Genomic DNA, 21801 nt, shown 5'->3' with positions numbered 1-21801 from the left:
ATGGGTTGCGTGGGCCCCCGCTGCGTGCGTTGCCAGTGCTGGAGGACTTGGCACAAGTTGTGCACCTAGCGGTGGAAGGCCTGGGGAAAGCCTGCCTTGCAGCTGAAGGGCTTGCTATAGCGATGGGAGGGATCAACTGCGAGGTGTTTGCTGTGTTTCAGACAACTTGGACGCCGAGGAGGAGGAAATGAGTCAGAGACCGAAAATGATGAGTTTCTTAGTGCTCGTTAAGGGAGAGCGGTAGGAAGAACGTGTTATCCTCAGTATAAGTGCCAGTAAAAGCATTTAATTGTCTCTGCTTGGTAGGTACGGTACATGATGCGGGGCCATTTTAGGGACGAGCCACCCTGCAAGCCCACCTGCCTTTAGAGATGTGTGCGGGCGGTGGGTGAGTTCCCGCCGGCCTCGGCCTCGTCGCCGTCCCCGGCCGGGGCGCTGGCGGCGCTTCCCCGCAGCGAGGGGGCAGCGCGGGGCGGCCCGGCGGGAGGTGTGCGCGGCCGCGGGAAGGGGCGAGGCGGGGCAGCTCGCAGCCCCTCGCCGCGTTCCCCTGCGGCGGCAGGCGTGCGCGCCGCCCTCGCCCGCTGATGCAATCGGAACCCGCAAGCGACGGCAGGAGCGGCCACGGCAGCAGCAGCTCCGCTCCGGCGGCGCCCGCAGGCGGATCAGCCGGCCCTGAGCCCGCTTCCCCGCGGCAGGGAATTACCCCCCGGTTTGCCAGCATGATGAAGGTAAAGCGGAGCGGGTTTCCTGCCAGAACCCTCTTGTCCATCCTTCGGGGGATGCGGAATAGCAGCGAGACTTTTCCTTGGCAAACACGGAAAGCGGTAGTTCACTGATCTTTATTTGCAGATTTTAATGCTCTTATTTGTTATTTATGCTTTGCGAGGGAGATTTCCGTCCCCAAGAGATTTAATGTTTTAAGATTCAGAAGCAGGATGTGTGTGATTCTACGTCTTTCCATGTTCTTTCGTTGCAGACAGCATGTGTGGAAAAGAAATGATGAGTCGGGAAGGAGAAGCGGGGGGGAAGGGAAGGTGTATAATTTCCTCGGGGCGGGGTGGGAGGCGGATTTTCTACTGTTTAGTTGTAACACGGGACTCGTAATGATTAAAAAGAAACAAACCACAAAGGGTATGGTCCCCTGGCAGGCATCATGCTGGCTTATGCCTATGAGTTTATTATAGGTCTTATGTCTGCCATTGTACTAAAATAGACCATGAGTAAAACCCAGTAACTTATATTTAGAGTTTTTGAGTAATTTTAGAAATAACTCTAAATAACGGAAGAGGAGTTGTCAGTAGCGAACACTAACGTGAGAGATGAGCATCTGTAGCAACTATCTTTTTATAGATGTCATGTTTATGTTCCGCTGAGGCTGATCTGGGGATTAAAAAGAAGTCTTCCTTGTCAAGACAAAAGGCATGGAGATATCATGGGTGTTTTTCAGTTAGATGGAGGGAACATCACATCTACCCTGTGGAACAGCTGCACTAAGACTAATTCTTGGGTTTTGAAGAAGGCCTGTGCTGGGCTGAGTGTGAAATTCACAGCTGCAGCCTAATGCCAAAGTTAGTAGCCGAGGAAAAACAAGACTGAGTTATTTGCCGTCCTTGGGTAACTATAACAGGTGGAAAATGGGCACAACAGGTATGTGGCTGGCACGTGTCTCCCCAGCTCCTCTCTGCCGCTGATGACAAATGTCACTCTTATTACATCCTAGCTGTCATCAACCTTGCTCTCTCCTGGGTGGGTCTAGCAGTGGTGTGGGTGCTACTGATGATGGTGGGGCTAGGACGGGAGAGTGCTCTGGAGAGGCCTCAGGAGGCTCTGATTAGCCCCATTTGCACTTATGACAACTGGAGAGTGGCAGACCAGCCATGGCAGAAAACTGACCTGAAACTGCTCAGGGAAAATACCCAAGCAGCTGCCCCCAGCCAGAATGCTTAGGGACAGAATGCAAGCGTGTCAAGGATTGGAGCAGACTGTCATGTTTTATATCGCTTTTGATGTACCTGTTGTGTGTCTAGGAAAGAGGGCATGACCCTGGTCTCTGAGGTGTTATCCAGCACCTGTCAGTAATGCTCAGGCGTGCCTGTGTGAAAAATGAGTCGCAGGCAAGCCACAGACCTACCTGTTTGCTCAGAGCAGTGCTGGCACCTCATTGAGTTCTTCTTACCTGCACAAAACCTAACTTTGCTTTGTATTTTTACAGTACAAAAGACATCACAAAGCAATAGCTAGGGCAGTAAAAGTACACTCTTGTCACTTGCAAGTGGTGTAGCCTTGGGCAAGTAATTTCTGTCTGAGCCCTTTACCCTTTATTTGCCTCATCTGTTCAGACTGCAAACTCTTCAGGGTTATGGCTGTCACTGTATTTGTAGAGCATGTATCAAAGATGCAGCAAGTTACCATTTGATTATCATGATACTTATGCAAAAGTCAATAAATTTATAAAGGTAGCAGTAAGCAACACCATTATTATAGCTCCTTATCCCTTCATCTCCCCTGTCATCATTTCCTGCTTTTAGTCACAACCCTCCCTTTCTCCTTGAACCATTTCCAGCCCAACCTCAACCCTCTCTGGACTGTTCAAAGGAATACTATGTATGAGAAATGAATTATGCCTCTGGTTTCTGCAGTCCTGCCTTGTCCACCTATTGCTTTGATTGTTTCTGACAGGCCTAGCACTTCTAGCACTGTGTTATCCAGTGGATATTCTGATTTTTTTCCCGTGGAAATTGAGTATTGAAATCTGCTGCAAAGTCATAGCTAAAAAAAGAAGATTGCAAAATCATTAGGTAGCTTTAACAGAGTTGTGATCTTGCTAAACCAGTCCATAGGCCATATCCTTGGTTTAATCTGACAGATGAAAATAATTCAAGTGGAATTTGCTAGTGATGAACTCATCCTTGGGAGGGCAATGTTAGGAAAGGAGCTAAATCAGCTCATTAACTGTGTAAGCACTCACTCTGAATTTGTTCAGCCATTTTTAAACCATTTATTTGGCATGGGCATGCTAAACAATCAGGGGTAAATTCTATTTGGAAAATTTGCACTATTCTTAGGCCACCTCTGTGAGGACTGGCATCTTCATGTCACTACAGTGACATCTTATGTGTTTCACAGTGCTAGATAAGCTCATAGAGACTTCAATACTGAGTGTGGCTTTTGATAATAAATTGTGGCTATCCAGCTGCCACAGTGGCTGTAATGTAGAAATTAAATGCACAACCTTCATCTTGAATGTCTGAATTTCAGTGATACTCGGGCATAAATCAAAGTAGTACGTGACCCTCGGTTGTTACCTGTAGTCACTTACACACTTGCAACTCAGTACCTCCAGTTCTTACATAGGATGAAGTGAATGGGTGGTCCCATTTACCTTGGAAACATTTTCATTACTTTATGCATTTAAAGGAACAGGTAATATCACCTCATAAAAATACAGCACGTGTTGTAGAAGGGCAACTTAGCAAATATTACCATATGCTATCGCAGATGAAAATCCAGTGTTATCCTTATGGAAAGGCCTGTTGTTGCCCTTTGGTGTGTATATCAAATGATCCAGAAGTTAAAACGAACTAAATAATTGAAACTATCTTTAAAATGATCAAGAGGTCTTTTGTGACCCATTGGTCTTTTGTGCATCTTGGCCCATAGTTTATGACTGTTTTTACAAACTTGATGTCATAATACCCTTCCAACAGAGTTACTGATTTACTTTCTTCCCTTGAGGTCTGCAGTTTGTTAGGTTTTAGATGCATTAATGAAATGCAGCATATGACTTCTCAGTAGGTACAGAGCTATTGCTAATTCAGTTTGCCTGTTAGAGCATTTCACACAATATTTGATAAAAACAGTCTTGGCAAGCACAGAAAGTACATTGTTTTTCCTGGTATGTGAATAGGGTTTAATTCCACAATGTTCTGCTTGTGTTAATTTCCACCAGCATTCAGAGATCAGCGCCACACAAGGCAGGTCCACTTGTTTAATTTTATTTAGACTGTTGTCTTAGGGGTCATCACTTCTGTAATAAATGCTTGAATTTGCATTACCCTTACTGAGAATTAACTTTTTTAAAACTTCGATGCTGAGAAGCTGAAGGAACTGGGTTTGTTCCGTCTTGTGAAGAGAAGGCTTTGGGGTGATGTAATAGCAGCCCTCCAAAATCTAGAGAAAAATCAAGGTGAGGCCAGACTTTACAATGATGTATGGTAGGAGGACAAGAGACAATGGCATAATTTGAAATGAAGAAGGTTCAGACTGAATATAAGGAAAGCATTCTCCCCACAAGGGCAGTCAGGCAGTGGAATGGGTTGCCAAGAGAGGCTGTGCAGCCTCCATCCTTGGGAGCTCTCAAGACTCAACTGTATAAAGCCTTGGGAAACCTGGTCTGAGCTCAGAGCTGACCCTGCTTTGAGCAGGAGTTTGGACTAGAGACCTCCTGAGGCCCCTTCCAGCCTGAATTTTCTTATGGTGCTGGAAAAAAGCTTATCAGCTAGGATTTTTTTTTTTTTAATCCAGTCTTAGTCTTTGACACAGTAGTGTGGATCAGTACGTGTTTGTCCAGAGCTCTGCTTGCTAGGCTTATAACAGTACAAAGAACTGGTCTTTAAAGTCACCAGTATAGGCGGATTTCTTTGCAGAAAGTAATTTCTTCAGTATGTCAGTAGAATAGCAATATTTTGTTCTTCTCTATTATCTTGAGGAACTCAAATGCTTAACAGAAGGGGTTGCACAGGAATGTTTGTGCAAGTCTCTTCACAAGACTTCTACTTTATTTGGACAATTTGGAGTCTGTTGGGGATTGGGGGGGGGAGGGGTGGGGCTTGCTCCACCTCTTCCCCCTCCCCCCCCATCTTGTTGCTTTAATTACCTTACTGGAATCTGTGGTAAGGTTTATCAATACTCCATCAGTGTGCCTACTGTTGAGCCAGATAAGAGGACTGGACCTCCTTCCTACTCTCTCAAAACCTTCCCTCTAAGTCCTGTTATTTTCTTTCCCCATCCACATTGGAGAGCCACGCTAGTAGCCAGCAATGTTTTCATGTCAGTTGGGCAAAATATTTAAGGTGACATATATATAAAATTAATGTTCTGTTCTGCCATTTCCAGGTGAACTGGATTTCAACAGTGAACAAATGAGATTCAGTTCTAAGATGGTTTAAGATGCTCAAGATGAGCTTCATAAATTCAGAAATGACAAAGACATTCTAGTCAAGAGCATTGGCATTCATGTGGGTTGAAGCCAGGCAAAACCCTTGGTTCATGGAGGTGTTACAAATAAGTTATTTGTCGATTTAGATTTATTGAGCTGAGCAGGGCTGGTTGATCATTACAGATGTTGAACTATAAGAGGACAAGTCTACATTACTTGTCATGGGCCTGTTTATTATCTTCATTACTAGAGTCATTTCTTAGTATTTCAAAGTTATAATTTTTATAATAGAGACTATCACTTTTGATTTGTAATGACCTTTTACTATGCTATAATTTTGGCGAAGGGCCTCTGTTTGCTTCGCATGCCTAATGCGCACTTAATGCTGACACCACTACAAATACCTCGTCTGTGACCGTACTTTTTCCAAGGCCACTTTTAATGTGCTGAGTGCTATTTTGCTCTCAGATTCCCTGGGCAGAATCCAGTTTGCTCTGGGCACCGTCAACAAATGATAGAGGACTTCAGATGAAGGGCTTGCTCACAAGGTATTAAGAAAGGACACACAGGCTAATTTTAATGCAACTCCAGACTTTTGGTTTGTTATAATTTGTGATTTTTCCCTGTCTTAGAGTTGTTACACAGTTGAATATACACTAAGTAGGTGGAGTATCTGGCTTTGTCACTAGTTTAAAATATTTAACCTCTTTTGAGCACATCTTGACACACTTGTCATCGAGACAAGCAGCTTCTTGTGGTTGTTATCTTGGTTTTTTTCTGCATTCAAGGGAGTAATGCATGGCACTATATGTCAACGCTGTTGTTGTGCTGTGTTTTTCCTTGGTTTGTTAGTAAGCTTCCATGGAATTATTTACATTTGCTTGGTGTAGTGGATTATACTTACTACCTTTCGTTGCACCCACTGAAACTCATAACAAGTGTAAATCAAGAAGAGTTACTAACATATTCTGAGCTTGACATCTATCACGCAAATATGTTCCCTCTCTAGTTTGTTCTTAATTTGCACAAGAACACAAACATCATTGTAGGTGCTGTCTTCAATAAGACTCCAAGGATTTTTACTGCTGGTTAGGTCTGTTCCTAGTGCCCTTTACAGCAAGAAGAAAGCTTCTGCTTCGTTTTTACTTTGTTGAGTTGCATCCAGCTAAATCAAATTAAGGCAGTATTTGAACACACAGCAAAAGATGTGTCACAAGGATATAATCCAGGCTGTGGTTAAAAGCCAGGGACAGATCTCCCGTCACGTCAAACCGATTATACCAGGCTTAAAACTCACTGGAGCTAGTGTAGGCAGGTCTTCTGCAGCCATCACCTGTGTGCTGTTACGCAAGAAGCTTGCATAGGGGCACAGCTGTGAGCGCACAGCCAAAATCACATCAATCATTTACATTTGTTCTTCTTCCTTGAGAAGAACTGTAATGGATCTGATGGATATGTCTCTATAAGGAAGAAGAGCTGTAGATTTAGTTCCTGGGGAGCTGTGCACCTCCCAGGTGCCAACTTCTGGCACCTGTCCACCTCCCAGTGAGCTCTCTGAAGCAGCTGCCATCAGACAATCTATGCCTAAATTTCCTCTCTGTAGAAGAGACAGACGTTTGTACCTTCCTTCTCTTAGGTGGTGTGACCGTGGAGCCAGTATTAATTTTTAAGGCTTCCAAGTATTAGAGTGAGAAGGTTCATTTAAAGCTTATAAATAATGGTCTCAGTTCTTTATCTGGAACAAACAGTAGAAAAACTGCAAGCATCATACAGACCAGCCCTCCATCAGGACCAAGAGAAAACACAGTATTTGTACCACCTCTGGAGAAACCCTGCTGTCTTTCTGTTTTGTTGGTGGTGGTAGGTTTTGTTTGTTTTTCCTACCCTGGCTTGTATTACCCATTTAAAGAGACCTACTAGATCACTCAAGCCTTGAAAGCTCACATGTGAGTCCTTCTGCAGCATTGTGGCCAAATGTCCAGGCAGAACACACATCTAGGTGTACATGGTTCTGCCTGCAAGCAAAAAAACTGGGACTATGGTTGGCCATTTGAAAAGACCAACACTGCAGAGAAGCATGTTTATAAGGAGTGCTCCTCTGACTGGGCAGGTAGAGTGTACCTGCAGTGTTGAGCCCATTCCCATACCCAGGTTGGATAGCTGCTGCCATGCTTTATCGGCTTCATCTGTTGGACACTCAACAGCTAAACAAACCCCTTGGGAACAGGCAATAACTGCACTAACAGCCTAATGCAACACGAAGTCATGCTTCTTATGCTTTTGCACTGGTGGCATTTGATACTCAGTAATGAATTAAATAGGCCATGCAAAGTTATCAGGGCTAGATGTGATACCAAGCCTGCATATGTCTGCCCTTTACAGACCAGCAACCACGTGCGCAGTTGCATAATGTTTTATTGTGCTTGCTGTTATTCGAGAGCCAGCTCTGTAAGTTTCTGGTGTAGTATTTCTAGTGTGACTGTGTGCAGGACTTGTGAAAAAAGTAACTCATTTCTTCTCCAAAAGTTTATTTTTCCCCCAGAGCTTTTGTTTTCAGTGTGTGATTCATCATTGCTCAGCATCTTATGTAAACCTTTATTCCAGTGCAAAATGGACTAAATGGGACACGGTCTAAGCACTCTGAGAACAGCTACAAATGACCTCTTACACAGGCCAGTGATTCAGGCCTGACTCTGTGTTTCTTCTGATTCCACTGCAGTTATGAGGGAGATTGCAAACAGGAGTATGTCTTTAAATACAGGTTTTTGTCTGCTAGCTCTTTTCTTTAAGCATGTCAGTTCTCATTTTGGAATCCATCACTGTCTCTGCTGTGATGGGTTTGGTTTTGTTTGGTTTTGGTTTTGTTTTTTTTTTCCTTCCCGTCAGAGCCTACAGTGATTTATTGGCAAACTGCAGAAGCTTTCGTCTCCTGCACTAGACTGTCTACTTCCAGCTCAAAACCCTCAGTGACACTTCAGACAATGATTTTATTTGTTTCTACTGCGTGTGCATTCATGTTATTCACATTATCATTTGGTAATTACATCAGGCCACTTGCCATGGTCATCAGCTGCAGGATCTGTGCGCAGTTTCCACCGTCAGGGAATTCTTTAAATCAGATCTGTTCTTTACCTGTATAGCTGTCTCAGGATAAAAAAAATACAGCTAGTATAACTGAATCCCTGAGGAAAATAAACAGAATATTGTTTATTGTGCTTAGGCTCATCTTTGCTGGTATAACTGTAGTTAAAAGCACATCCCATAGCTCTGGTTAACTGTACTATAAAATCTTAAAATGCTAATTTAGTACCTGGCATTATAGAATACATGAGTAAAGAGAAATGTTAGAGAAAACATAAAGAACACAAGCTTCCTTGTGGTTAACAGCAAAGCCCTTTTACAGTAGTAGGGGAAAGTACGTAATCGTGTTTATACTCGTATTGCCAGTTTGATGTAGAAGATCTCATATCAGTGAGAACTGGGCCTAAACACAATAAAACCATGGTGACTTTCAGAATTTTAATTTGAGCAATAACCATATCGCATCGCCATGAGACACTTATCTAGTTAGAAAACAGGCAGATGAATTTATAGGTCAACCAGACCCAGCTGGGTGCTTTAACATGTTTTTCTTTATGCCATTCTAGCAAACAATGCACTTGTGAAAAACCTAATTAATGCTAGAGCGGACAAACAAACCAACAAAAGAGGCACTTAGAGGCACTGTTCATAGGAGTTAGAGATGGAAGAGCTCCATTAGATCATCAGCCTCTTCCCCGAATAGCACGAGGCTGTTTTCCTCAATCAGAAGGGGAGAGTTGTTGAACTGAGCAAGAGGGTAAAGACGGAGGAAATGGCACTGGGGAGTGACAGAGCAACAGGAGGGTCATAGGAAGGAAAACAAACAAGAACAGTACGAGCAGTGAGCTTAGAAATCAAGGTTAAAGAACATTGCATTTGGAGGTCATTCGCGAACAGGATTTCTTTAGAGTACTTCTCTATTTCTGTGAAGAAAATAGGAATGAGGATTGTGTGGTTGTACAGGAAATCTATTAAGACAGAACTGACTACTGAATAAAGGGACACCATGCTGAGATGTACAGCTGTTCAATGTCCTGTATTGGGTGTGGCTGGTGGTGGGTTTTCAGTATTTTTCAATTGGAAAGGATCATGCTTTAGATTCCATGTTGTATAATTCACAGCTTATGTTGTAAATTTTCTGAAATATCTGGCAAAATAATTTTAGCATGAGGCTGAATAGATCCCTGGTCAGGTTCTCCTTAGAGTTAGTTACAACAAATTAATCTATTTTCTATTTCTGGTGAACTCTTTTCTTCCCTTTAGCCTTCTTGATAATCCAGTTTGTCAAACACATGTTCTTTTTCGATTTCAGAAGTAGTTATCCTTCACCTTGCTACCTTTCAGGTGAACTGACACAAGCTTTCTTGTACAACAGGTTAGGCAATACTGAACTCATTCAAATATTAATTTAAGCACTGAGTCAAAAAATTGGCATTGTTTCGTAGAGAGGTTTCTCACCCGAGCACTGACTGCAATGACTTGACTTTAGCAACATTGTCCTTCGTTTATTTAATCTCATGATACCAACTTGGTCTGCTTTCAGAGTTGCGGTATAGCTATAAATGTTACCAAATATGAATCCTGGAGGGACTAGCTGAATATTTCAATTTCTTCATGTTCTCTGTTTTAAGATTTTTCTAACCAGCAAGTTGTGCTCATATAATCTGAATTGGCTTTCATTTAAACAAAATAAAAACAGTGATACTTGTTTTAAGAGGAGCATATTTCAGTTTTATTCAAACTATTTAAATTGCTTTAAATTAAACCAAATAAAGTGCTCAAGCCAAAAGATAAGTGCCTGCACAGTCTTTTGGACTATTTTAATGACAATTATTTAAATTCAACCTTACTTTATGCAATGCAGCTGTCTTAGATAAATTGTATCTTCTAAGCCCTGATGCTTTCACTCTGGTGCAAAATTATCTTTAAATAATGTAGAAGATTTCTTTTTCTGCTGTGCTGGTTGCCTTGTATTTTTCTTTATTGTATACTGTCATTACACTGCCTCACTGTTTAACCAACGTTAGTGCCAGCTCAAGGTCGAACAAGCAGCCACAGTAAGGTGATAATGCCCAGCTGACAAGGCGTCAGGGCAGATATGTGTCAGGTAAGACTAGTCTTAAAGAAATGTATTGGAAGTGCAGAAATGAACACAAATAAGAATTCTTGGCAAACTAAGCGTGAAGTTAAGCACTGAAACTGCGTATGCCAAATTGCCTTTTTTTTTGCTGTGGTGGTTTGTTTTTGGTTCCTCCCACCCTTCCCAGTGCTAATCTGTGCATACATTGAGGTGTGCCATTGGAGCTGCTCTGGGATTTGTGCTGTACGTGTTCTTTGAATTCATTGTTGAAGACTGATAAGCCAACACATGGAGAGTGCTCCAGCCTAGCAAAGATACCTTGGAGATCTCTGTTTGGCTTGATAAGTGGTTAGAAATACAATTTAAGAATCAGCTTTCTTGCTCCTTCTGTCTTGATTTTGACAAGTAGATTTGAAAGAAGTTGTGTGGATAAAGCATGCCATGCTGTCACTTAAATGACCTAGCCCAATGAATGTACTTGGTCACACTTGCATGGTAACACATGCATATGTGTATGTACACGTTCACATACATACAACATAAAGATAGTATTAAAATATTTTTATCTCATGCAACTACTCCCATGACAGCTGAGATAAACTTGCCTGGCCGTTAGATTCCATAAATGAGTTTCCTGAGCTCTGGACGTCTTTAATAAATGTCATTAAGTAAATATCTTTTTAGTGGATATTAAAATTAGTATGATATGACTTGGCCCTACAGCAATATTCAGAATTTCTCTTCCAGTCTGACAGCGGGTGGATTTTCTTTTTTTAAAGCTATGAACATGATTACTTCTCTTTTTTTTTTTCTTTTCTTCAAATTCATCCATCTTCTATGTGCTGTGCCTGCCAAATTCTATTAACATTTCCTAGGGGCAGAGGAAAACTGTTTTGAAGTCATGAAAGTGTTTTATATTACTGTAGCCACACAGAATATATGGCATTTGTGCATCTCGGATTTGTATGGCTTTGAATGCCGAAGTACCTGTCATCACGCACCTGATTTGGCTTGCCTGTAGGCAATATCATAGTATAAGTCATGTGTTGAATTTATTGATCTACTAGATTCTGGAATCTGATAAGTATTCTAATTTCATTATCCTTCCAGTGTAAATTAGAGCATGAAGTATTTCTTAGATGCTTGGTAGCCAGAAGCAAGCACAGGAAAAAGCAGTAAGGCACTGTATTAGCTTGGAGAAATGTCTCGGAAAGGACTTTCCTAACTGAAAACTATTTTTCATGTGACTTCTGACTGAGAGGAACTTCCTGCTCCACCTTTGCTGGCGTGGGATGACTGCTACAATAGTCATGGTTCTAAGTTTCTCTGCATAGCAGGAGATGGGGTTGCCTCAGTAGCAGGAACCAAATGCAGCCATAGCTGTGTATCTATGGCTTATTTGCTTCTTTAGGTTCTTGTCCTCCATGATTAGGCAATGCCTGCTGACAAAACACTGTCTATAATTCTTTCATGGCCATGAAACTGGGTTTTCAGATGTTTCCTGTCACTGGTAGTACTCTGGCCAGGGCACTGGTGCTATTGATTAAATTCTCACTCAGCATGGAAACATCAGAGCTGTCTGTGGGCTGACTTAGATAAGCACACCCTGCTGAAACTGAAAAGGTGACTAAGGATTTTGTGAAACTGCACATCTGGAGTTGTTTTGAAAAGCGACCAATATGATTTCCTAGCTGAAAGTATGAACTCTGCAAAAATTATTTGCAATTTATTTCTATACTCCTGCCTTCCACTAGGGAGAGCTTACTGTTCCCCAGTGGTGAGGAGAGTTATCAAATATATCAAACAACAGGGAAAATTAAGTGAGCACAGGACTGATTAAAGAATTAGATTTCTTTGAAAAAGGGTGACAAAGTACATGGCATATAGAGGTAACTGCAATTTTTTTTGAGAACTGGTGCCTCTTTTTTTATTGAATAACGTCATACACGGTAGGTTAAAGAAGTCCAGTTTGCAGCTTAAGTTCGTAGTGATGAAGGTTCTGATAATCTTCAGTTCCTATCTCATGAGGATGAGCCTAGGGGATGATGAGGTAGCTAAAACCTAAGAAGAGCAGTTCAGCAAAGTATCTGTTAGAATCTCAGTTTATAGAACAGATAATCCCAAATGAGAAAAAAGAAATTGGTGCTACTACTCGGTCTCAAAGCTACCAAGTGTGAAGGCACAGGAAAAACTAAGGCAGACTCATGTAGCCTAGGGAGTTTGAGGAGGTGGGCCTGGTTTTGTAGCAGAAGGTCCCTTCAGCTGAAAGTGATCTGACTGCATAAAAGAGATAAAGATTCTCTGTTTTGAAGAAGCTGTGAGATGCAGGATACCCCAAAAGGTGAGCATAACTACAGGCATGGCAAAATGGTAATAGTGAAGTTCATTGGGTACTCCTGCAGCGTCAGTACTTTGGCTGCAAGGTCTCATGCTTGTCACAGAACAGCAGTCGGAGGTGTGCCAAAGACAGCAGGGAAAGCAAAGAGGCATTGATGGCAGCATCCCGATGCTCAAAGATGTTGAAAATACATATGTCTAATGCTGTCAGAGGACCAAATGCAGGAGTTGATTGTTCAGGTTTGGGAAAGCTCTAGCAGAAGTGCAGGTGACAACTATTAAGTATAAAATTTCCAAAAGCGCTGGGAAGTGTTAGACACACAATGGTCCTTCACATGCTGGGAGGAGACCAACTCCTCTAAGGCTTACCTCTTCCTTATATAACAGTTCGATTAAAAAGGAATACTAACGTGAGGGAGCAGTATTATCCAACTGAGTTTGTGCTTTTGTAAATGGTAAAAGATACGGAATTATTGTAGCATTGAGATCTTCTATAGAAGTAAAGACAGAATTACTCATCACCAGGTCTTTATCTTGTTTCCCAGTGACACAATGACACGTAAAAAACACTTTTTAACAAAATTAAATCTAGTGTAATGCTGTACACTTTTTTCTCATACAGGCTTTACGGTAATGATAAAATCAATGTGCAGTTTCAATATTTTTGAAGGAAAACTGTTAAATACTGTCCTTTTGCAATTTAGGAAAGCAGAAAATGTTGTTAGCTCGACACCACAGCAGAGGAAATACTATGATGCTTGGTAATTGCACAGCAACTCGATACAGACTTGAGTTACCTTTTACGAGGCATTTACCCAGTGGCTCAAATGTATCTTTAGGAGAACAGCAATGTTTTAGTGGATGCAGTTTTAAATCTACCACACTGTTAAATACAAAGGGCAAATTTATGCTTAGCGTATCTCCCTTGGCAATGTTGGCATTAAACCAGGGAGTGATTTTTCCCAGTTGCATTTAACAACATGCTGCGGATTTAAAAGCCATGGAGCCATTAAAATCTGACTCTGTCAATTAGAACATAATTGTGGTATGTCTTTCTAGTGCTGAGGGATTAACTCAATCTCAGTGTGGGTAACAAAGGCAGTTAGCTACTTGCTTTAAATATGAGTTAAATCTGTAAAACCTAATGACTTAATGGAGAACAGGACTGGCCCCATGGCATATGCCCAGAAAATGGGCTGTTGACTTCACTGAGTTCAGTGGGAACCCTTGAACTGAAGGGGAACATGATCCAGCCCCAGGGGCTGTTCCTCTAGGTGGTCCACACTTGAAATTCACATACAAGTTTTGTATCTTTTTAAAGATCATGAAAGAGAATATTAAACTATATCCAGCTTTGGTCCTCTCTGTGTTGATGCCAACACTGGCTTTAGGGCAACTTTGTAAAGCTGAGATGGGAAGAAACTGAAGCATAATGGTTGAGTATTTGTCAGTGTTTGCTGTCACTGGTAATTGTTATTAGAAAATCCAGCTTTGCATACTAGATGTTAGATAAAGGCCAGCAACGGAGCTGGAGCTGCTTGAGAGATTCTCGCTCCACAGCTGGCAGTGACCATCCTGTTAGCTGGTAACCAGCACGTTTTCCATCCTAATTCACTGTGGTGCAAAAAAAAATCAGTTGGCGTAATTCATCTGCAGAATACTTAACTGCTATAAACTGATGGTGTCATGAATGTCTCCTGGGATTTTACTACTGAATTTGAAGTTTTTGAAGAATTACAGGGGAAGCAAGGACCTATTATATGGTGCTTAGTTCAGACTGTCCCTCGGTTTTGGTAACACTTTAGTCTTGGCAGAGTCTGACACTGAATACCATTGAACACTACCAAAAAGACTTGTCTTTCTGGAGTAAAAGACTCCTAGGCTTTAAGGCAAATAAAACATATTTTTAATAAGATTTTAAGGTAAAGCAGATTGGCACGTGTGAAAGAGATTTGTGATTTCTCTCGGCAGATCCTCCTTTAGTTTATAGGAAGGAGCCTGTAGCCGTGATTGCATGTCTTGCTATAGAGGATTAGAAAAAAAGAGGAACAGAAGGGTTAAAGCTGATGGTGAGAAAAGGCAGGGGGGATGTTATGGCCTCCCTGGGGCGTTGGGGAGGAGGGGAGAGGAAGTGAGATCTGCTGGGGCTGGGAGTTTGCTTTTTTTCTCTTGTTGGTAGCAAGCCCGTGATCTATTAAAGGCCAACTGAAGATACTACCTTTTTTTTCTACACGCCCCCCCCCCCTCCCCCCCGGTATCCTCAACATCTGTAAAAAAAACAGAGACAATTTTGTTATCTGCCTTGTGCATGTCATGCTTCACAGCCTGTGAGCCCCGCAGTTTGGTGGCTACTGCAGGACCATGGCGGCTGGTGTCTCCCTGGCACTGCCATCCACCCTACATGCAGCCCTCCTTGTAGGGTGAGGACTGCTCCCTGGTTAAGCGTTTGGGGCAGGGATCTCCCAGGTGACCTCAAAGGGTTTCCTGTGCACCTCTTTCCTTCAAGGGATTATGATTTTGACCTGGGGCTTTCTTCCCCTGGGCTAGGACTTCCCACCACAGAGGAAACAAGACTGAGGGCTGGCAAGGGTGAGAGGCAGCCACCAAGTGGTGAGCAGCCAATGCAGGCTCCTGCTGGGGCTTTTCCCTTGTAGGGTTGAAAGGCCCTTGCCTGTCAGCTATGGCAACAATGTCCCTTAGTGCCTCTATCTTTCCTTAACCCCCTTAGACAGCTCCTCTGACCAGCCTGACTGTTCCCCTCCGCCCTCCCATGCCTGCCCTCATCTCAGCAGCCAGCCCTCCCTTCTGCCATCCCCTCCATCTTGCCAGTTGTGCTTCTCTTAAGCCATCCCCCTAGCTATCCTCTTCATGGCCTGTCCCCCAGACAGTTGTGCTCCTGGCACCTTCCTCGCTCTCCCAAACCTCTACCTCCACTTTACCTTTCCAGCTCTTTCTTAAGGGCTGCTCGGAAACAATAAATGCTGTCAGGACTGTATTTGTCTCCTTTGCTCCATGCTGTTGGGTGTAATATGCATTTACTGGCAAGGAACGTCTGGCTAGTTCAGGAGGGTCCACAAAGTTGCTAGCCTGATGCAGTGGAAACTGGGGATCTTGCTTTTAGGTAGGTGGCTTGCACCTGTCATCCCTCTGTTGCTGAACAGAAGGATGCCTAGAACTCTCTCTCCTTTTCTTTCAGTTCCTTTCTAGCATGGTCAGTGGCAGAACCCTGAAATTCAACATAGTAGACAATTCAAAATACGCTGATTATTTATGTAGGTGACCATTCCTTATCACTGTCTTCATTTAATGAAGGATCTAGCAAAAACAATTCTTCCACACTTCTCCAAGAAAAGGCAAAAGCAAATCTGTTAGGTGGATGCTTTAGTAGAGAAACTGGGATCTGATGGAATTGTGTAAAAGCAGACTTTATTTGTTCAGCTTCGAATGAAAGACTCGTGATGTTGCCCATACCCTTCTGCATTTCGGAGTGATAATCTAATCTAAGATGTTGTCTCTCCTCTAAAGCTCTGAAATACGCTTGCGCAAAATAATGCAACTGAAATAAAAGTTGTGCTGAGAACCTATCAAAAAGTTCTTACTAATATATCTACTGATGATGAAGTCTGAGTAATTGTTCAGTACAATCTGTCCCTAAAAAGAATTAATGTGTTTCCATTTTTCTGAAATGGTGCACTGAACTTTATTTCCTCTGTTTTTATTTCTTCTAGGGCTGCCATAAGGACTGCACAGCTGGAGGGTGTATGGGAGAAACAGCAAAGAAAATGGCTGAATCTTTCAAGGTGTGTTGTTTGTTAAAAGATGAATGTCTGAAGCATTTCAGTAGATGGTGCCAGACAGCATCCGTAACATGGTAGTGATTGTTGTGCAGGCATTCGTTGCTGCTGACACGCTTGGACGTCATAATTCTGTAAATAATTCTGGAAGTTGTATTTGCTGAAAATTTTTTCAATGTAGAAATTAAGAATGTTACAAGAAGATCTTTTATTATAGTTTCAGGTACAAGCTAAAAGGTTAGTAGTAGTTAAGCAAAAATTAAAATGATATAGATGATTTTATTTTTAACTCTCATCTGGTTTAAAAGCAATAGAAATAAAGAGTCATTCCCCTCATTAAGGTTTTTTCCAAACGAAGTCTATGTAACACTCTTATTATTTTTTAAACTTTGGCATTATGAATGGTGTTCAAAAGTAGGTTTTTCCCTCTGGTCCCAAAGTTGCAGAGCTAAGGATCTCAGAAGGGTTCCAAAGGATACCACAGCTCTGGCACTTTATCAGCACTCAACAAGCAAACAGGGCTATGATAATAAGGAATGCTGAGCAGTTGCCAGGAACTGGCATGAAATTGAATCCCTCTTTTTTAATTTCAATCTCATGCTTACAACTGAGCTCAGTTAAGATACCACTCTTCTCCTCTGCCTCCTTCCTGAATGCAGTGCTAGTAATGAACAGCTCATTTTAAACACTATATGGACACAGATGTCAACTTCTAATTTTCTGTTGGAAATGTAAAGCCCATCATCATGTGCTCCTTTGAATTCTACCTTCTGTCCTCATTGCCTTTTTTTCTGCCTCTCTTTTGTACATCTTTTGCCTTTATTCCTTATGTCACACATCTGTAGTTCCTTCTGTCCCTTTCTTTCCCTGCTTTACAATCTTTAAAAACCCTCATCTGTATTTTACAGATGTTTAAAAATACTACCCAGAAAAAGGTGACCTCACTTGTGCTTTTTCAGCAGTTCCCTTCCTGTTATTCCTGACTATTGTCAGCAGTACATGAGATGAAATTATAATGAGATGTCATGTTCTTCCTGATTTTTTGGGCAGTGTCACTGCTGTGTTGTCTTCTGAAGCGTGCTTAAGTAGTTATTTCCCTTTTAGTTGCCAGGCTTTAACCAGATATGGGAAATAAATGCTTTAGAAAATGTGCTTGACCCTTTAAAATTTTCTCTGATGCTGATCTCATTGAAAACAGCAAAGAATTCTTGAGAGTCTGTGATTGAAGAATTTTGCCATGTAGCAACATGCCATATAATTTCTTTTTCCCCATTCTCAACCCTTCCCAGTTCTTCTCTTCCTCATTTTTTTTGCATTGTGTCTCTGGCAATTCTGCCCAAGAAAGAAGATTTAGGATGACTTTTCATCCAGAAGGTCTGATTTGGAAAATATTGACAAAAACAGACACACAATCAGTTTTGAAACCCCAAGATTCACTAAGTAATGGAGTGCAGAGTTGTTTTGTGAATTTACCTTTCATAAATAGACAAGATCTCAGTATATTCATTCAGTAGAGTGTGCTAGTCTATTTAAAAACAAAAACTGCTTTACAGAGAGAAGACTCTTGTGTAACAGCTCTGTACTGTTTCCTTCCACTCATTGACGTAGTCCAGAAGGGAGATAGACAGAGCGGCAACAAACTCTGATAGTGTTTGGAGCGTAGGTGACCCAGGCATAAACTAAACCAGACTTAAGGCAGATTTAATGATAACAGCAGTCAAGCAGGTGCCTTACCCAAGCTCCAAATATTGGTTGGCCCAAAACTGGATTTAAACCAATTTCCTTTCTGTCAATACTTGTATGTCAGCCAGAATGGCAAATCATTGTGGTGGAGAGTCTGTGTGAGGGGGGAAAAACATATTAGCAGGTGGGACAGATGGTCATAAAGGGAATAATACTAGAAAAAACAGCTGTCTCAGGCTGAAGTCTAATTGCAAGTCCATTCCTGCCTTATGGCTCTGTTTCCAAAGATTAGCTGCAGTCACCAGAAAGGGGTATAGTTTTTTAGAAAATACTGTACTGTGGGGAGCGTATATATGAAAGTTATGGTGGGAATACAGGTATTGATTGCAGTGTCATGCGTTATAATGATTATTTGCAGTCTGTTTAACTTCATTGTCAAATTAAAAAGAAAAACTTTATAAATGAAGGAAAAAATAACATCAGACAATGACAAAATAGCTTGGGTTTGTTCTAGGGAACTGCACAAACATTTCTGTGAAAAGCAGCTGTGGTTACAATTTCAGAAACTATAGCTAATACTATTTCAAAGGAATCAAGTTGACCCATGGGGCTGACTGTGCTGAAGAAAGCTGCAATTTTGTGCCAGTAACCTAAGTGATCCAAGATTGTGGGCATGTAGAAAACAGGGTATGGTTTTGTTTTATGCTTACATAAAACATATTGTTTAAAGTGGCTGATGCCCAGTGTGTGAATGCCAGATTAGCCCTCTGAAGATGTTTCTTTTTAGAATGCAGTGCTGTGTTTTTTAAGTGGGGTGAGCTTCTTTGAATTTTACTGCAATTTCTGCCTCGCTTGGGAAGGTGTACTCAGAGAGTTCCTATATACTGGGAGGGAAGGAATGAATGTTGCCTACAGCTTCTAGAAAGCAGTGAGCCCCTCTGCCATCTGCTTGCTATTGTTGATTTTTGTGGGCTTCTCTTAAGTCAATAGGTCAGAATTGGCACTTTGTTCATCTTTACTGCTACTTAACTATCTTAATTTGACTCACTTCTGCAGTTAAAAATTTCATCCTGACAGGTCCGTGATTTACAAGATGCTTGATGTGTTGCATTTAGACTTGACACATGACCAGTGATCTTGGAACAGATAAGAAACATTGAAGGAAATCATGATTATGCTAGAGTTTCCTGTACTGCAGAGTGTGTCAGATCTCCAGGATTTATCTACCCAGATCCTTCCACTGGAGTGAAATCTTCCTTCCCCTCCACCCCCAACTGTTGTATGCACACATCTATTTATTTATTTATATTATTTAAATAACGGGCTGTGCTTTGTGATCATAACCTAAGAAGTTATACTTGTAGTTTTTGCCTGTTGTCAGCATTGGATCTCTAGGAGGGGAATATGAAACCAGTAACGGAAAGTGCAGTTATTCTCTGTATCGCTTTAGGTATTTTGGAATGTTGAATCGAGAAATGCACATTATCTGGTTTTGCTGTTATACACGTTTGTTTGCATTCAGTAATACCAGGAAATAGCACGTAGTAATGTCTAAGGCACTTCATGTTTATGATTAAAAATCTGGTAGTTTCTTTAATGCATTAATTCTGCTCATTGTACTGTCCCAAAACAGAATGAATGTTGTTTGGATAATGTAGCAGCCTATTTCCATACATAATTCTAATTTGGTTTCTTTTAATGTGTGTATTAGCTCTGACTTCGAATTCATAATACTTGGCCCTCAGCAACTAAAAGTATCTATTAATATGATTGCCTTTTCTTTCCCTCATCAATCCATATCCAGAAAGATGATTTTCATTTTCATACAACCTTTTGTCATGGAATACATTTTTTCTTTGAGAGACTGATACATTGAACACTTTAAGAAGGTATTACCTTCTCCTGTTATGTTTCCCTGTGTCGTAATGATCTGCAGCTGCATAGAATTAGCTGGGCATCTGAACAGTGCAAAGTTCAACAGTTCTTGTGTTTTAATTTGGAATGGCCTCTTTAGTGTACCAAAATGGTGCAGACCTTCTAGGGAATACTGTCTAGTCTGCTACGCCAAAGCAGAATGAAGTAACTGTAGTTTACAAGTGGATCTGGATTGACTTGCTAATATGAAGACTTGTGGGAGTGGAATGCAAAATGTTTAAGTACAGCTTCTGTATCTGAACGGCTCCTCATGTTACTCTGAATAACTGTGGGTGTCCCCGCACAGTCTCCTGCAGACAGATCCAACCTTCCCGGGCTTCGAGCCAGTGGGATGTGAGCCCAGGGCAGACTGGGAGCTATGGGCAGGTTAGTGCAGTGCTGTGCTCAGACTAATAGTTCCTGCTGAGATCTTGGACTTGCTAGACTGGAGATGGTTCTATGCTAATATGTTTGCATGGCTTCCAGTTTGAAGCTAGCACACATCTAGCTGTGTGAGATGCTGGATATAGTGAATTTTCTGTAGAGATGGATGTTTTAATATTTGTTTCCTGCATCGCTATAATGTTTTAGAGTCCAAGCTGTGAACTAGCTGATGTTGTGCTAGTATTGTACAAATTAGAACATAAAGATTATTTCCATGCTGTAGGTATAATCTGCAAATAAACAATCAAAATCTCTGACAGTTTTTCTACAGACTCTAAAGCTGTAGTGTATTTTGCCTTTGCATGGCTATGAAGAAACTGAAAATCTATTTCCAGTGCAGGCATTTGGGGTTCAAATTGGGAGACTGCCAATGAAAGCTTTACAGACATTGATCTTGTTTTTGGAGGTCTCTTCACACAGATTTAGTTGTTCCCTGTAGTATGATCTTCAGTTGCATGTTTTAAAATGTGTAGCCTTTGCATGAAATGTCTGTGAACTTGGTTGGCTCTATGCAACATACTGTGCTGATTCTGATTCTCTGCCTTGTTTCATGTCCTTGACAAATAATGCAATAGCATTAAAGATGAAGAACAGGTCTATATCTTACCCTGGAAACATTAAAGTTGTAAATACAGTAGTATTACAGGAGTAATCTGTGCAGTTAAGATGTAGGTTAGATGTTATTGCTGCATGCAGCATTTCTTGTCATCTAGTTTATATTAGAAAGAGTTGGCAAAATTCCTTTTTTTCTGTGGAGAAAGATATGCCAATTTTCAAAACAGTCTTTCAAAGGAAAATCTAACGAATTATTGCATTTTCTATGTTTAAATTAATGAAACTACATTACTGTAGTTCATTACCATGTTTATACTAATGAAGCTTAAGTGTGTTTATAATTTGTGCCAAAAATAGTGGGATATAGGATTCCTTACTCTGGGAATTGGAAGTGGGACCAATCGATTTCAAGATATTAGACAGTTTTAAGCTTTATTTCAGGAAACTCTTTTATATGTGAAAAGGTCACTGACAGAAATAAAGAATTAACAATTCTCCAATCCTGTTTTTTTTTAAATAAGTTTGTTTCTTCACTAAATTTTCTTCCTTCCCCTCCAATGCAAAGATTAAAAACTTATAAAATACAGAATAGTCTGATTTTTTGAAACATCTTTTTAAAATCAAAACTAATTGACTGCATCGCATTGACACAACATTACAGTGACACAGTGAAAGTTCCATTCCTTGAAGAGTTTGGGAAGTACATAGCACTTCTCTTGTGTTTTTCTTTTACATCAGTAGGTGCAGTTTCTGAC

The 21801-nt window shown here is 41.2% G+C and overlaps 1 protein-coding gene across 2 annotated transcripts in view; it reads left to right on the top strand.

Moving 5' to 3' along the window:
• Window positions 1-506: 506 nt before the first annotated feature.
• BCAT1 (branched chain amino acid transaminase 1) overlaps window positions 507-21801 on the top strand; it is a 65181-nt gene continuing 43886 nt past the window's right edge. The window contains exons 1-2 of one of the 2 annotated variants that reach the window (XM_065634532.1): window positions 507-728; window positions 16385-16456. In XM_065634532.1, coding sequence (XP_065490604.1) covers window positions 585-728; window positions 16385-16456 — 216 coding nt within the window. In that variant the 5' untranslated portion in view covers window positions 507-584. Of the gene's footprint in view, window positions 825-16384; window positions 16457-21801 lie in introns of both variants that reach the window. The other variant, XM_065634522.1, reaches the window with a different exon arrangement.

Source organism: Caloenas nicobarica, chromosome 1 (assembly GCF_036013445.1).
Source record: "Caloenas nicobarica isolate bCalNic1 chromosome 1, bCalNic1.hap1, whole genome shotgun sequence".
NCBI classification, from domain to species: Eukaryota; Metazoa; Chordata; class Aves; order Columbiformes; family Columbidae; genus Caloenas; species Caloenas nicobarica.
Note: the sequence above shows the minus strand (reverse complement) of the source record. Positions and strands in the feature narration are given on the sequence as shown.